Raw genomic sequence first — 17,590 nt, forward strand, 5'->3', positions numbered from 1 at the left:
ATTTAAGGTCAGCTCTTATTCTTAGGAATGCGTTTTTCTTCTTTTTCTTTTTTTTAATATACCAAACTACAATTTGTTCCTTTGCAATTTTTTACTATATCTCCTAGTCTACTTTCTGGGGCCAAGTGACCAAGTTTAATCTCTCTTTCCTTTGATAACCCTTCAAACACTCTAACACAACAAGCATGCCTACCTACATCCCCAATTTTCTTTTCTCCAGGCTAAACTTGTCCAGTTCTTTCAACCTTTACCCCTCTGGACCCTCTCTAATTCATCAATGAACTTCTTAAAATATGATGTCCAGGGTTGAATATAATACTCCTAATGTGGTCTGCTAGGCCAGAAAGCAGTAGCATTATCATGGCCTTTTTCCTGGAAGTTATGATTCTCTTCTAAAAATTAACTGTCAGTTTTTCTGATTCCATATCCTTATTGTAGTTTACTAAAATTATCAGATTTGGGATTATGGTGGTCAGCATTAATGTGTCCAGTCTCCTCTTTTCAAATGCAAATTCATTATTCTGTCTAGGCTCTTCTTTTAGAATGCAAATTAACTTATGGAGGTGAATTCACTAAATACTTAATATCCTTCCTTGATAGAATTTATCAGTTCCTGGCCACCCTTGAATGGAGGGTCAGCAAGAATTCAAAGATTAAAAGATTGTTAACTTCTTGATCTTCTTTTCATATGGAAAGGTATGTTATAGGGAAAAAAAAACAAAGGAAATTTCCAATACTTTAAAGTTTAAAAAAGTTAGGACAGCTATCTAAAAACACTGGATTTATTGGGAAAAAATTCTTAGCGGGTAGAGAGTTGAAAGGCTTGGAAAGAGAAGAAAAAATGTTGGTCTAGATCCTTTTCAGCTATAGATCTCCAATGCTATGAACACAAACTTTAACCACTTCCCTCTCTTGTTGGAGGCTCATCTTATAACACCATCTCATTGAATAACAGGCTGAATGCTACCAATAAGCAATACCTGGGCTTCCTGTATAATACAAATATATTGCTTTCTCCCTTTTTCTCTGCACATCAACACAGTATGGGATTATTTGATTAAGGAGTGGCCCAAAGTGGCATTGCAAATAACCCAGCCCCGTGATTTCTGGGTAAAAACAGCTACTGAGTGAACTGTTGGAAACAAATTAATAATAAAAAAAAAAAACTTACAGTAAAACCTTTTGCAGAGATTGAATCTTATAAACAGCAGGCAAATGCTTAATACCAGTATTTGATATTAACCTAGAGAGGGAGAGAAAAGGAAAAGAACAAATGAGACAGGCTAGCCTAGCTATTGAAAGCTAATGTTTGGCTTTTTATGTTATAGAATATTGATCTTGATAATCAAGAATACCAGCCCATAAAATTGTAAATATTAGCATAGAATTGTGGTATGCCAGATTTAAATTTTCCATTTTAAATCTGTAGGCAAGTGTTCAGATGAAATAGAAAATTCCATATAATGAAGTGTTGCTTTTTTTCTGCTTGAGTGGAGAGGGACATGTTCCTGAAATACAAGAAAATCAATGAGTGAATGTATATGATTTTGACATAAAAGTCTCTATAGATCACAATAGACCATAAGATGTACATGCATAAGACAAATTATTTCCCATACTTAATTTTCTCATTATCAATGGTACCCCAGTATTCAAAATCTTCAGATATTAGGATAAAATATTTTTTCTTTCTTTTGCTTCCTATATCCAAAACAGCATTAAAATCTGCCTGGATTTTCTTTGTTTCTATGTTTCCCAAATCTAGCATTTCTTCCTTGTTCCCAAAGACTCATATATAATTTCCACCTCATGTCTATCTTCTCTGGATTATTACAACTTCATAGTTGGCCCACCTGCTTCTAGTTCTTACTTAGACCTTTGGTTGATCCTTTGTACAGCAGAAAGAATCATTTCCCCTCTGTCATTATAATCATGTGATCCCATTAAACCCTATTTAGAATCCTGCAATGGCTCTGATTTATTTCTGATTGAATTTCAAGCCCATAATTTGAGGACCACCACAACACATTTGTAGTCTTTCTTTTTAGGTGACTTTGGATAGAGGTAGAAAGTAGAGGTAGGAAATCCTGCCAATGTGGCCCTTAACTCCCACTATTCTGCACATTTATTAGATATTCAATGCCATATCGAAAAGATACACTGAAAAACTGGACATTTCTTCACAAAGAAACATTTTTGCCTAAAATATAGTATGTATATATATGTAATCCCAGTTAACACAGATAAATAAGTTGTATATTATTATCATGTATTTAATAGATATAGAACATAATCTTAAGGGAAAGTACTTTTTTTTTTTTTTAATCTGGAGAAAATTGCTATGGCTAGAAAAAATGTGTGATGCATAGATTTCAGGAGGATTTTCCTGAAAAGACTTGGACAGTTCAGTAGTTTTCACCATGTGAGACATTAATTGAGTGAGTTAACCTTTGTCTTTGGAAGAGATACCTACTTTACTCTCCCCAACCCCCAAACACTCTGCAATTCAGTGACATTGATTTCTTTGAACTCTTTGAACAAGATATTCCATCTTATGATTTTGGGCTCTTTCACTGACTGTCCCCCTTGCCTGGCATATTATTCCTTCTGATCTCAGCTTTCTGATTTACCTGGTTTCCATCAAGTTCCAGCTAAAATCTTATCTTTCCTTATTCCCATCAATTCCAGTGCTTTTTCATTGTTGATTTTGAATTTATTCTGACTATATCCTTTTTTGTACATAGTTGATTACATTTTGTCTCCCCGTTTAGACTGTTTTTTGAGAGAATAGTAACTGCTTTTTACCTTTCTTTGTATCACCAGAGATTAGCACAGTATCTGTTATATCAGTGTTTGGGAACATCCAACCTGTGGGCTGTATAAGGCCCTTGAAATTATTTGCTAAGGAAACTGCAGGTGATGAGCTGAAAGCTAGGTACAACTTTCTACTGCTTGAATTCTACGAATTGGTAATTTTGTATGGCCTGTGAATGATGTTATAAATATACAAATGGCCCTTGGCAGAAAAATTGTTCCCCATCCCTTTATTACATAGTAGGTACTTAATAAATATTACTAACTAATTGAGTTTAACTTTCATTATATCAAGAAAGTTTTCTGTGTAAAAGAGTTTTTGTGAAGAAATTTTAACTGCTGCCATGAGAAATGTGAATTGTTTTAGGCCTGTGATTCCTTTGTTCATGGAAGAATCAGATTTCTAGCTGATGTGTTTTGTAGTGTGATATAAAAAAGGTTTGAGAGACATATTTAATTAATTCTTTCCTTAATCAAGATAGCATATAATTAATAAAAGAGGTCATTGAAACTCTTAAATGCCAAAAAACCCCTCAGGAACCCCTCAACACTTCTATGCCCTTGGAAAGTGGGTATTCCTGAGGTCAGCAATCAACTCTTATTGGTGAACAATGAGAAAAAATATTATAATGAAAGGTAGACCTATTCTAATAAGGGGCTGGGGGACATGAATGATAATCTAGTCTTGGATAAAGGGGTTTTCTCTTTTCCAAACTATCACATCTAGAGCAATCAAGACAAAGGAATCCACCTTTACTTAATCCTTGTTGAGTGGAACACAATTCATTTTAGATGAACTTTTTTGTAAGGTTTTCTAGTTGGGAGGAGTCTCTCAGCCAGGATCAAAAGGACATTAAACTATCCTTCGGTTCAATATAATTCAATAAGTGATTATTAATATATGAGAGAAATAATCATTTGTTTCAGAGGTGATTTTCATTACCAGCTTTCTCAGAGTCCATACATTACTGAAATATTAATTAATTTCTTTGTATTATTAGTTAATGTTAATAAATGATGCAGCTCATGTAATAAGATTTTAAGTTTTACCACTTTGTGCATAGTCTACATAGAAGAATTATCTCTTAGTCTACTGTTTAACTCATTATCCTATTAATTCTTACCATTTCAAATTCCAAGGTAACTCAGAAGTGTATTTTAATATTTCCTTATTGACTACTGAAGCTAAAATTCCTTTTTCTCATTACTCAATCAGTTCTGAATCACCACTCCAAGCTTATCATATGCATTTACTTAATAAACTGGAGAATCATTTTTTTTCTCATACGTCATTGCTTATTTCTCTCTTCTCTATAAAAATTTTCTAATCTCTTAGACTTAAATAAATATCAAAGTTATTGGCTGCACAGTTTATTAGCACTATGACAAAAAATAAAAAAAAAGACATAAGCATTATTTACAGTGTTTCAGCTTTGAAAAAGATCATAATCTGACTTATTTTTAACCATCCCTGATATTTTAAATTGTCACTACTTCTAGAAGACAGTTATTACATTCAGCTCAAAGTCTTTCAAAGATTCTCTTTATAGGGGCAGCTAGGTGGTACAGTGGATAGAGCATCAGTCCTGAAGTTAGGAGGATCTGAGTTCAAATCTGACCACAGACACAACATTCCCTATCTCTGCAACTCTGGGTAGGTTGCTTAACCCCAATTGCCTTAGCAGAAAAAAAAGAAAAAAAATTCTGTTTTTTTGCAATTTTTTGCAAAATGAATATTACAAGAGTTCTCTCAGGGAAGAAGTTCTATTTATCCTTTTTTTTTCTGTACTTTACTCAGTTTCTCTTCAGTTATGATAATCTCTCTAGAATTTCAGTTAAATTTCCAATCTCCTGAAACTCTTTATAGAATAACAGTCTCTCAATCCCTTTTTAGATGACAGGTAAAACTCAGTCTCTTAATATATGATTATTAAAACTGTCTTCTCAGAGACTTCTTATAGACCAGAGTTAAAATTTACACACATTCCCAATTATTCCCTGAAGGATGGCCATTAAAATGGTCAATTCTCAAGTTTCCAAGATTTTTTTTAAAGATACAGTAAGAGTATCAGAGGGATCTGAGGGTGTGGGGAGCTATTGAATTTGATATTACACTAAATAGAATTGATATTTATTTAAGCCTATTGATCCAGTGTTTGGGATTAAGAGAATATAGTAAATACTTTTATAAACCAAGGTTAAGGTTTGGAGATAATCAACTGATGAAGTTTTGTATTTGTGGTAGTTTATAGACAAATGTAAGAATATGCTTCTTAATTATATTTGAAAGAAGTAATATGGAAATGAGTGAAGTAGAATCCTCTTGAGTAGGGGTTTGTTTTATTTCTCCTAGAGCAATTAAGATATCATTGCCTTAAGATAGGGGTGTCAAACACATACAATCTAGAGCCATTGACTCACATATAAGAATCCCTGTAGCCTTCATATTGACTTATATAACTATATATTAATATTATCTATTTTTAATTGTATTTCTTATTTCATCAAATGTTTTCCATTTCCATTTTAATCTTGTTCAGGACTCATTTAGGAGTGTTGGGGGTCTCATGCTTATCTTTGCATTAAATCATTACTACTGTGGGAATGTACATTCCCATCCCCTGCCATTGTTACATGTGAATTAAGAAAACAAAACAAAATAAAACAAAACCCTGTTACATATAGAATATAGGAAAAAGAAAAAAAAAAAGAAAACAAAACCTTATTTCACAGACATAAAAAAAGTTAGATTAGGTAAATCCCATTGAATTTATTTCTTACATAGGTTTCATGGGATATATCTATTCCATCCCATTGACCCTCAGACAGCTTGAGAAACACTGTTCCACCCTGGTTAACACATAAGAGAACTAATTAAGTTACCATGTATTTGGCATTTAATCATAGTAGTAATGAGTGGTTTTAATTTTTTGCAAGTGTGTATGTGTGTGTGTATTGGGGTGTGTGTGGAATGTTTCTCTAAATTTTATTTCCTGGCTTAATTTGGATAATTGATTTATTCATCTATAAAATGAGTGCATGGACTAGATGGTCCTTGAGGTCCCTTCCAAAATTGATCTATGATCCTATTAAACACTACAAGTCCAGAATAAGGTTGTTTACATCTCTGTTTCCCCCATAGCACTTAGTATAATTCTAGAATACACTAGGGGCTAGATAAATCTCTTCTTGATCAGTTGAAGTGCCCCAAACATCCCCTATTCCCCTCATAATTTGTTAAAGGTCTGTCATGAATAAAAGTATTTAAACCAATATTCTTCACACAGGTTATTATAAAATTGGAAGAGACCTCAGAAATCATCTAGTTCAAAATATGGCTGAATAAGGTCAGTCAACAAATGTTTCAATAAATCAATAAACATTTATCAAAATCTTTTATGTTCCAGGCACTGTAGGAATCATCAAGGATACAAATAAAAAGGAGAAAGACAATCCCTGCTCCTGGGGAGATATCTAAATGGGGATGACAAAACAATAGGAAGCTGAAAAGTTGGAATGTGGGGGAGAAGGTACCCAATTTAGGAGTATAGTGAAATCAGAGAAGCTCCAAATGAGTTTCCCAGATGAAAAATGAAAGGTATCTGAGCTGGTCTCTCTTAAATATTCATGATTCCACCCTCCAATCAGAGAGACAGAAGGTAGGGATGAGATGGAATCCTAAGGGAGGATGATGAAGTTATTCCATTGATTAGCTTCCTGTGGTGTGGTGAAGTCAGAGAAGTCCCAAAGGAGAATCTTATCAACATGGGGAGAAACGAGCATCTTCTTTACATGATACCTAACAAATGATCAGATTTTGCTAAAAGACCTCCAGTGAAAGAGAACTCATAGTCTTGTAAGAGAGTCTATTCTATTTGTTGATAACTCTGTTAAAGCTTTACATCATACCAAAAATCTTTCCTTTGCAATATGCACTTGTTGATTCTATTTTTTCCTATTGGATTAATTACAACAAAATTAATCACTTCTCCATGGGATAGCCTATCTCAAATTTTGTCCCACAGAAAATCTCTAGCTCTGTCTATCTATATATCTTCTTATATAAATGTATATAATATATTCTCCACTAAAATATATAATATCAATGAGCACATGTGTCAAAATATGCATTGTATAAAGCAAGTTTCTACCCCCTCATTTGTTTTGAAATTTCTCCCAAACTTTCTCTCTATTCCTTCTAGAGCCTATTTCATATCTTCAGGATCCATGGACTAAGATTTATGGGGTCACCGATAGTTATATTTCAACACTAAAAGGGTGGAATCATTGAATTTGGAAACTGTTGACTTCATCCTTTCCTGAGGCAACTTACATTTTCATTCAACATGTAGAGGAGAAAAACCAAGTCCCAAACATTGTGCTTTCTGTTATGTAGAGGCATTATGGTGTGCTATTTAGAGGGTTAAAGAAACTAGACTGAGAGGATAGCTTGCTTCTCGTCTGTCTTCGATAATCTAACACTTAAAGTCCAAGCCTTGATCCTTTTATACTTCCATCTATGACATGGTTCATAGATTATTGAAATATCAAATTCCTTGTGAATGGTCCTTGTACATTGGTCCCAAGTCCAGGGGAACCAGTATCAGTAAGATGCTGTAATACTGAGTGCAGTAGGGGGTATGTGGAATGAAGAATAGGATGGGGCAGTTTCAATGAGCTAAATTCCTGTGACAGAGTGAAATGACTCCCAGATCAGGCATAAGTTACTTATGCTATGGTGAGAGGATAACACCTTTTGTGTTTGGGTTATCAATACAAGGTGGTGTGGAAAATTTAAGCTTTCAATTAAATGTACAGATGAATAAGAATTAATACTATCTCTTACTGGTCTTTGTGTTTAACTATGCTTTACTTTTACTTTTAAAAAGTGCATGTAATTTTGTGTTATTAGGAAAGGGGAGTTATCCTAAAACAGACTGAAGCTGTAAAAGTCATAAGATTTGATTAGATGATCATGTAATAACCACAGATCAAGGAGAAGAATAGGACTACCTAAAGATGGCAGGGTGAAGGAGAAAAAGGCAGTTCTCTGAGATCCTAGCAATTACTCATAGTACCTTCTATTGTTGAGTAGTTTATAATAGATATGGTAGATGAATACCTAATAGTACCTGATAGTTATTACTGAATAAGGCCATGCACTCTTCCTGATTTCAGAGCATCCCAAATTTTGTCACATATCTGATTTCAAATAATTTCTTATTAGATATGTTATTTTGGGCAAATGATGTAATATGTTTGTTGCATATTTATCCCCATGATAAAGTGGGGATAATATAATAATAGGGTCTACCTCACTGGGATGTTTTGAGGATCAAATGAGATAATATTTATAAAGAACACTTAGCACAGTGCCTGGCACACAGTAGGTGCTATAGAAAGGCTTATTCTGTTCCCCTTTTGTTACTATTCATTAATGAGCTGCATCTGGATTTGGTGACCTCCATGAAGAATTAAACACCAAATACAGAATAAATTCTCTGTTACTTCTGCCTGAGGCTAAGAACCAGATGATTTCTTTAATACAGAGAATTCTCTGATTAGAAAATTTTCACTACCAAAGGGGGTTTGCACCTTCTCTGCAATTTAAGTCTTAGAGAATTTCCCAGAGCACTGAGAGGTGCCCGTAGTCGTGCAATAATATGTGTCAGAAACGGGATTGCAGGTTTACCTGACTTCAAAGCCGGGTCTCTATTTCCCCTATGCCAAGCAGCTGCTGCTGCTGTGAGAGAAAAGTGAATTTTGTCTATTTCATTAGTACTTCTTAATCATAATAATAATGTCATTTAAATGGCACTTTAAATAGCTGAATTTGATGGATTAAATTGATCTTATTTGATCCTCAAAACAATCCTGTAAGGTAGAAACTATTATTATCTGCAATTTACTGTTGAGGAAACTGAGAGAGATTAAGTGATTTAGGGTCATACAGCTAGTAATTGATGAAGGCAGGATTTGAAGACAGGTCTGTCCTGATTCCAAGTTCAGCATTCTATCCACTGTACTATTTAGCCAACATTTGTGGGCTATAGCACTTTGAATAACAGTAACTTTGATATGTTTATTTTACTGAGATGGGAGGTGTTTTATGAAGATGATGGAGGGGAAAATGCAGGGTTTCTCAAGGAAATCTGTGGGAGTACATTATTTAATACCAATAGCTGAAGCTTCCACAGTACTGTGTCTGAGAGATTAGATGGACACTTAAACCTTTGATCTTTATGGGGGGAAAAGAACAAAAATGAGTGAGAAATACAGGTATGCCAAGTTTAAGACATTTAAAAAGATCTAGTGACTATTTGGTGAGATAGATTATTGGTGATTACTCTATAGCTGAGATTCCATATAACCCCAAGATAACTCAAGTAATGGCGTTCAGAGGAATACTCAGTCTTCAATTCATTTCTTCTTTTTGATCAATAAATTCAAGTGTGATGGAAGCTGGAAGTGGGTAATCACCTAGACAGCCTATGTCTCCACAAGTTTGCTTTGGTCAAATGATTGTTTGCTACAAAATTATTTTGATTCACTCAACCAGAGTTCATCTTCAAAAGTAGGAAAAAAGCCTGAGGGTAAAATGTAGTAAATTCAAGTTCTATAAATGAATCCTTTAAAGAAAGTAATCTCTCTTTTTGACAGTTAGGATGTCACTTTGAGCTGCTGTTAACACCTTTCCTTCCAGAATTTCTCCAGTTTTGGGATGAAGTTATTAAAGTCCTACAACACATTTTTTTTTTCAGAAAAGATGGACATTGGAACTGTCATCCTTTCCCATTTATTTCTATAATGACTTAAAGATTTATAAGCCTTTCATTGACAGGTGCCTCTACAATTGCTCATTGTTATTAACATTATTATTTCATTTCTAATGCTTTGATTGTACTGAGGTGTTTCATTTTCCGTCTTCAAGTTGACAAACATGTGTTTCTATTGGTATGTGTGTGCTTGTTTGTAATGTATGCAAACATTTTGCCAAAATATTCTACCACAGAGTTTAATTAGATCAGGACAATTGGGCCTTTTCCCCACGTAGCTGACAGAACTTGCAATCCTTGTGTAGATAGAAATGCTTAGTGATTGTCTAGTGAGAATAATTCATTTTAAAAATAAGTTACAAAATGGTGACTAGAATAAACTCCCTCCTCCCTCCCTTTGAACTGACTTCAAACCTCCACCACTTAGTTGAGAACAAAGGACACATAACAAGCTAGTATACTGTTACCTTCCTTAAGACCCCAGTGGACACCTTTCAGGACGCTTTGCCCAAGAACCCATCTGAAAAGTATTGCTTTTCAGATGACTGTCTTTGCTTCTTGTTCAGACGTTTCTTTGACCTGAAGCTAACATGCTGGAGTAAAATCTTACATGGCGAAGGGGTTATGATAACAATTAGCATGAACATCAACTTTTACCTAAGAGCCCCAAGAAAAATAGCACCTTTTGGATCACTGGCCCTTCATTCATTCTGCTTCTCTAGATCCAGAGAATAAAACATCCCATGTCTTTAAGTGGGACTCTGAGGATCCCCAAGATCCTTCTGGAGAACCCATGAGATCAAAATAATTTTCACAATGATATTAATATATTTTAATTTCTTATTAATTTCAATATACACAATCCATATAAACAAAAGCTCTTTTGGGGTCTTCAATAATTTTCCATATTATAAAGGAGTATGTAGATTAAAAAATGCTATTTGCGGTGTCTAGAACCACTTCTTGAAAATATATTATTTATAATTGTCATATTTTAATCTACTTTATTTACATATATCTTCCCTACTAGAAAAAAACTGATGAAGGGGATCCAGCATCCCTAGCTCAAGTTCTGCCATTTTCAAGAATCCTTTCTTGATTTTTCAAGTTATTAGACAACTCATATTTGTAGGAAGTAGGAAAACAGTCTATAGACAGAGATAGAGATTGAAGATAAGTGAGGTGTATTATAGAGAGAGCAACATTCTGGAGAAGATTGGCTTATACCAATACAGTTGTAACCATTAGAGAGTGATTATGTGCTATAAAGAATTATACTCTAAGTAAAAGTCAGCATTGTATAAAATAATATCTGCTATACTTGGAATCAGAAGTAGACCTGAGTTTGAATTTTGATTCTGATAGTAGCTATATGACTATGAGAAGATTATTTAATTATACCAAATCCCAGTTATAAAATGGAGATGATATCTATATTACCTATTTGATAAGAATGTTATGAGGATCAAATATAAGTAAAACTTGAAGCTCTATATAAATGTTAATTATTGATGAATTCTATAGGGATTCAGAGAAAAGAGAATTGCATCTGGGCAAGGGAAAAAAAAGGATTTTAAGACTATAGGATTCTATCCTCAGACAAAACCAGAATCTCAGAATTCTACATTCTCCGAAGCTTAGATTTGGTGGTTAGCTAGTCTGTTCTGTAACTGAACAGGAATCTGTTTTACAATAATCCCTTACCAGCTGTCCTTTATACCTTTACTTGAAGACCTTGATATGGCCTTCTTCTAACATGATATTGACTTATCTAGTATTATTTGCTTGCTTTGTTTAGAGAGAATTGAAGGGATTTGGAAGGAGCTACAATGATAGTTGTAGTATAAACTAAGAAGTTTGGGGTTTTTTGGAGGGAGGAAGTGGACAGAATGTGAAGACTATATTATTTTCCCAAGATTACAAAACTATTATCTAAAATTCAATGTGTTAGACACATTTAATAGTTAACATATTTTACATATGTATTATATTTTGTAATGTAAACAAAATATATATCACTATTATATACATAATTACATAAATATATATTTATAAGTTATTTACAAATATACTTATGTAATCCTTTATATAGCTATGAGCACAATTGTAATTATTTACTTCCTATTGTGTTTCTTATGTCACTCAGTTAATATAAATTTGGTTACTCCTGATACATTTGCTTCTAGGATTTTCCATTTGCATTCTTTAAGCCTCCTTTAGTGGACATTTCCCTTTTTTCTTCTAACTTTTTAATAGGGAAGATAAGCCAGTGGTAAATAGGATGGGAAAGTTATGTTTATTTTTATTAGAATGAAGTCTTTGTTATCATCATTCTATGAGCTAGACATCTACAAAATTTCTTTTTCTATATTTTCTATATAGAAAATAATGAAACCTCCTAACTGTCCAACTAGCTTCTAACATCATTCTTAATGAATCATGAAACACATTTTTGTTCATGGAATGGAGGAAGAAAGGGAGGGAAGAAGGAGACATGGAGGGAAGGAGGAATGGAGGGAGGAAGGTAAGGAAGGAAGGAGGAGGGAAAGAAGGAAAGAAGGGAGGGAAAGGCATAAGAAAGGAGAAAGGTAAAGGACTAATGCCTTCTCTTAAAAAGTTTACCTTTTCCTGACACAATGTAGCATATATATATATATATATATATATATATATATATATATATATATATATATATATAAATAATACAATATAATTTTCAGTCAATAGTAAGGGGTAAGTGTAACAACTGACAAGATTAGGAAAATTGTCATTGAGGAGGTAGAATGTGAACATAGTTTTCAAGAGAAATATGTTATGTCAAGAGATGTCAGGATTCCTGGAATGAGAAAGAGCTAATATAGCATGGAGTTAGAAGATGGAATGCCAAGTAAAAGATTAGTAAATTAGCCAGTATGGCTAGAAGATTTTATGAGGGGGAATTGTTAATGTTGGGAAGGGGGGACTCCAAGAGTTTGGGATCTCAGCCCAGTGACGTGAGGTGTTTCAAAAGAATTTGCAGGCTTGAACCCATCTCCTAGTCAAGGGCAAAGTTTTATTGCAATAGTAATAATAATGCCATTACAAAGAGGACTGAATTGTAAAGGAATTCAGCAGAGAAACAGAAGCAAGGAGATACCTTTATCCAGCTTTCAATCATAGATATGCTAATTCTATGGCTCATAGGTAGAAAGGAGTAGTCACCAGAAGGAGTGGTTCTCAGTTGATCAGATTATTACTGACAAGATTATCATTCAGCAATGAACTAGGGAGTGATCTTATTCACTATTGTCTCAGCAGTTTGATCTATGGGAGTTTCCTGAGGCCAGAAGCTATCTGACTAAGGAGTGGTCATACATTGGGTATGGGGGTTTCCTGAGGCAGATTCCAAAACTAGAAGATTTAGGACTATTGACTTATTGTTAGAACAATTCACTTCCCTGATGTCATGCTCTTCTTTGAGAAGGAAGAACAAATCACCACATCAAGATTCCTGCAACAATCTCTCTGGTCTCTCTGACTTGAGTTTCCCAATTCCATTTCATCCTTCACTCACCTATAAAAATGATCTTCCTAAAGCACAAATCTTACTGTGTCTCTCTTATTCAATAAAATCTAGTGACTCCTTATTACTCCCATGATTAAATTTAAAAGACCATTCTGTTTGTCTTTTAAAGCTCTTCATAACCTACCTCTGTTACCTTTCTAGTCTTACATTTCACTCTTTGATACATACTCTATGATCCAGTTAGACTGGCATCCTTACTGTTCATTAAACAAAGCACTTTATCTCACAATTTTGAATGTTATTATGGGCTGTTCTCTATGCTTAAGATTCTCTTTTTCCTCATTTCCTTTTGATTTTCCTAGATTCCTTTAAGTTTCAGCTAAAGCCTCACTTTCTGCAAGAAGTTTTTCCTAGTCTTCTTTAATCATGTTGTCTTCTCTTTGTCATCATTCCAAATTTATCCTGTATGTATTTTGTTTATACATAATTGCTGTATGTTGTCTCCCTCCTTAGATTGTAAATTCCTTGAGAGTAAGGATCCCACCCTTTTTTTTCTTCACTGTCCAGCATATAATAGATGCTTTATAAAATGCATACTGGACTTTACTTAAGGAAGTCTTAGTTATTGAGTATATGAAGAAAAAAGGAAAGCAGTCTATATTCTCTAACATTTTATGAGGAAGATACATCATATGCTCAGAGAAATAAATAAAGGATAGACTGAGAAAGTGTTGCTGAAATCAATCCATAACAATGATAAAGATTGTGAGAAGAGTGAATTCTATGCAAAGGAAACAGCTTGTTGCAAATACCTAAAGGTGAAGAATAAAATGTCTCCAGGAACAATTTTCTAATTTTTTCTGAAATTGAGAAAGCCTGAAAGGTAATAATATGAACTAAGGATGAAAAGGTAAGTGGAGTCCAGATAATGGAGGATCTTAAATGCCAGGCCAGGAAACTTTTATTTTATAAAGGGTAAAATGAAAGGTTCTAGAAGGAGGGTAATCAAATAGGGAACTCTTATGATAGTTCAGGCAAATAGTGCTACCTGAGTGAATGAAGAAAAAGGGATAAATCCAAGAATGTTGTTGAGACTTGACAAAACTAATTGGATTCAGATGAGGCAAAAAGAAAAGGAGTAGGAGAAAAAAATCAAGGCTAAGTTTGAAACTAGTTGACTAAAAGAATGGTATGCTCTCAACAGAAACATGAAAGCTTGGATGGAAGCTTGATAGGTTTATAGGAGGAGATAAATTCAATTTTTGACTTAATGAGTTTGAGATGCTAATGGGACAGTTGGTATAGATTTCCACTTGGTAAATTGATGATGTACCAATGGAATTCAAGAGTGATTAGGACTGGATAAGTAGATTTATAAGTTATCTGTGCAGAGATGAGAAAGATATTCAAAGGTGCTGATATAATCAGTGAAAGAGTAAGTATATAGAAAAAAGAGCACCAAAAATGGAGCATTGGGGTACAACCACACTTAGGGAGTGGGAGAAATATGATGAAACTACAGAGATTGGGAGGACTGGTAGAATAAAGAGGATGAGAACTAGGTGATAGCAATGGAATAGAATTCAAGAAAATGGGTACTTGATAGCATCAAAAGCTACTAAATATCAAGAAAGTTTAGGATTAGATGCAGATTTGTTTCCTACTGTGGGGCTCAATGTAGTCAGAATAGAGTTGATATTTCAGTTGAACTTTAAATGATGGACAGAAGTTCAAAAAAGGGAAGAGGATAGATGATATTCCAAGAATAGAGAAAAACATGAAGGTAGTAGATGAAAGGATGAATTCTGAGGTGTAGAGAGTAATTCTGTTTGACAATACTATGAAGTATACAGAACAAGATAATAAAAAATAAACCTAAAAAAACTGAGATTGCAAGATATTGTCTATCAAGGTCCTTAAAAGCCAGGCAAAATAATTTGAATTTTACTTAGTAAGAAATAGAATATCAATTAAAGGTTTTTGAAAAGGGTGAGATAACCAGATGAATACATATGGAAGATCATTTTAGCAATGAAAAGAAGAAAAGAAAAGGAGGGCAGAAAGAACTGTTAGGACTATTGGAGTGGTAAGAAGGCCTTCTGTTAATGGTAGTGGGAATATAGAAGAAGAAATGTTTCAATAGGTGGAAAACAGTAGAAGCTGATAATGAGAGGGTTAAAAAGGTCAAGGGTCAGAGATCTTTTAAATTTGTGTAGCAGGAATGCATTTTATAGTGGTTTCACAGGTAGAAATGTTGAATTTGGAAGGAGAAACTGGTTTAGGGGAATTATAAGTTGAATTTTGGAGATGTGGCTATCTAGGCAGAAATGTCCAATAAATAATATTTGCCAATGGTCTAAAGTTGAACCCCAGATTATAAGGACTCATACCTCCAGAGAAAAGAAGAACCAATATTTATTTCCAGGTTGATAGCAGATAAAAGTTGGATCAGCTAGATGTATCACTCATAAAATAAGTAATTACATCATTTTTGCTGTGCCCAAACACTCTAGTTCTCATGGCAACATTTTCAGAAACTTGTAACATTGAGAGCCAGAGACACGCTTAATATTTTCTCACTAATAACCCACTGAACTGTGAGTTTCCTTTGTCACTTTGCTCCTATGCAAGATAATTCTTGGCTCAGAATTAGCTCTTAATGAGTGTCATCCACAGGATGACTCAGGGTTGAATATGCAAAAGCAGACAGTTAGGTTTACTGACAATTTGGGGGCCACTAGAAATAAAGTGGGCAACAATCACCCAGATCTGTTACTTCTGAGTGTTTTCTCAAAGAAGCTGCCACACTTGCAGCAACTACACCCTGCTAAACAATCTTGGCAGATTGGCTAAATCAGGTTGAGGATAACCAACCAGCCTCAAATCCATGGTTAATTTGTGAGGTGTCTACCCCAAGGATGTGAAGACTTCCCCAGTGGAATAGGCAGATGAGAACAATTTGGTCCAATGGCCATGACAGCAGCTGAAGGTACTCCTGTGGAGTGCTTAGAGCTTACTCAAATATTGAATATGCCAAAGTTATCCACTGTGTTCCATATCATTGCCAGTCATGTTGACATTTATCCTGTCAGGACTTTGACAACAATAGAGGAAAAAATGAGGCTGATGATTTTTTGCAACTCAGCCTCATCTAATTATAATTCATACACCAGTCAAGACAAACCTCATGATGTCATTGCTCATATTCAAAAATAAAGGACAAACAACATTTCTGACAAAGAAATAAATAATGCTTTGGCTGATTCTTTAGTTCAACAAATCCAACTCAAAAAACCATGCCCCCTGCTAGATGCTGCCATTATAAAGACAAAAATAAAATCCTGCAATTCTTGCCCTCAAGGAGTTTACAGTTTATTTCCTTTTAAATATATCTCTCTTACAACTTTTCCTTCTCCTTTTTATTGTCACTACCTCAAGCCATGCTTTCATTACATAGATTTTTAGGATTTAGACTTGGAAGATCAATTAGATTCAGAAATTATTTAATCCATTTTACTTGGGAAGGAACTGAGTCATAAATAGAATAAAGGATTTGCTCAAGTTGATATGATTCAGTTGTACTAGAGCCTAATAGAATGGTATAAAGAGAGAGAGTTAGTCTGCGAATTAGAGAAACCCAAATTCAAATCTCATCATAGGTGAGATAAATGAGATATTCTAGTTAGATGATCTTGGGTAAGTGATTGAACGACTTAGTGCCCTAGGCACTGCTCTAAGTTTGAAATTACTGATATGTATCGGTGAGGAAAGTTTCCATAATGGGAATTCCTTAAAATAATAATAACAGGATTTACTTTCAAAATGGCTAGATTAATTCACAACCTCCTCAACAGTACCAGTGTGCCTGTCTTTCTGAATACCCTCTAACAATAGTCATTTTTCTTTTTTTGTCCTCTTTACAATTTGATAGATCCAGTAGTATCCTAGAGCTGGCTCATACTTGTTCTCATGAGGTAGTTGTTAAATTTTCATTGTGAGGATTTACACGTTGAAAGTCAACAAATGCTACAAATCAGGACTTGATTTGTTATTTTGTTGATTGTCTAAAGAAAGCGATGCAGAAAATGTTAATAATGCTGATGAAACTTATAAGTGTGTTGTGCGTAATTTTTTTTTTTTTCAGAGAGCCTGCTAAATACTTACCAGCATATCTCTGGATAGGTTCTAAGGTAAAATTTCAGTGATGTTTTAATCCACAATCCTCTAATTAATAGTTAAAGAAAGTATTTCTTAAGTGACTTGTAATGATTTGGATTTCTTCATTTAAAAAATATTTATATTGTTTAATCATTTCTATATTGGGGAATGACTGTCATTTTAATACTCGAATCAGTTCCTTAAATATCTTGGGTATCACAGTCTTATTTTCAAGGACATTCATAACATGGCCTTGTCCTGCTTTCTCATCCCTTTCCTCCCTAACACATTCTTTTTATTCTAGGTGAATAAATATCTCATAGTCTTCTATTGGCTA

At 34.1% G+C, this 17,590-nt stretch overlaps 1 protein-coding gene across 1 annotated transcript in view; it reads right to left on the reverse strand.

The window, feature by feature from the left end:
- Positions 1-17,590, reverse strand: part of FSHR (follicle stimulating hormone receptor) — a 229,042-nt gene that overhangs the window by 46,842 nt on the left and 164,610 nt on the right. The window contains exon 5 of the mRNA XM_003758290.3: positions 1,172-1,243. Coding sequence (XP_003758338.1) covers positions 1,172-1,243 — 72 coding nt within the window. The remainder of the gene's footprint in view (positions 1-1,171; positions 1,244-17,590) is intronic.

The sequence above is a fragment of the Sarcophilus harrisii genome, chromosome 2 (assembly GCF_902635505.1).
Source record: "Sarcophilus harrisii chromosome 2, mSarHar1.11, whole genome shotgun sequence".
Lineage (NCBI taxonomy): Eukaryota > Metazoa > Chordata > Mammalia > Dasyuromorphia > Dasyuridae > Sarcophilus > Sarcophilus harrisii.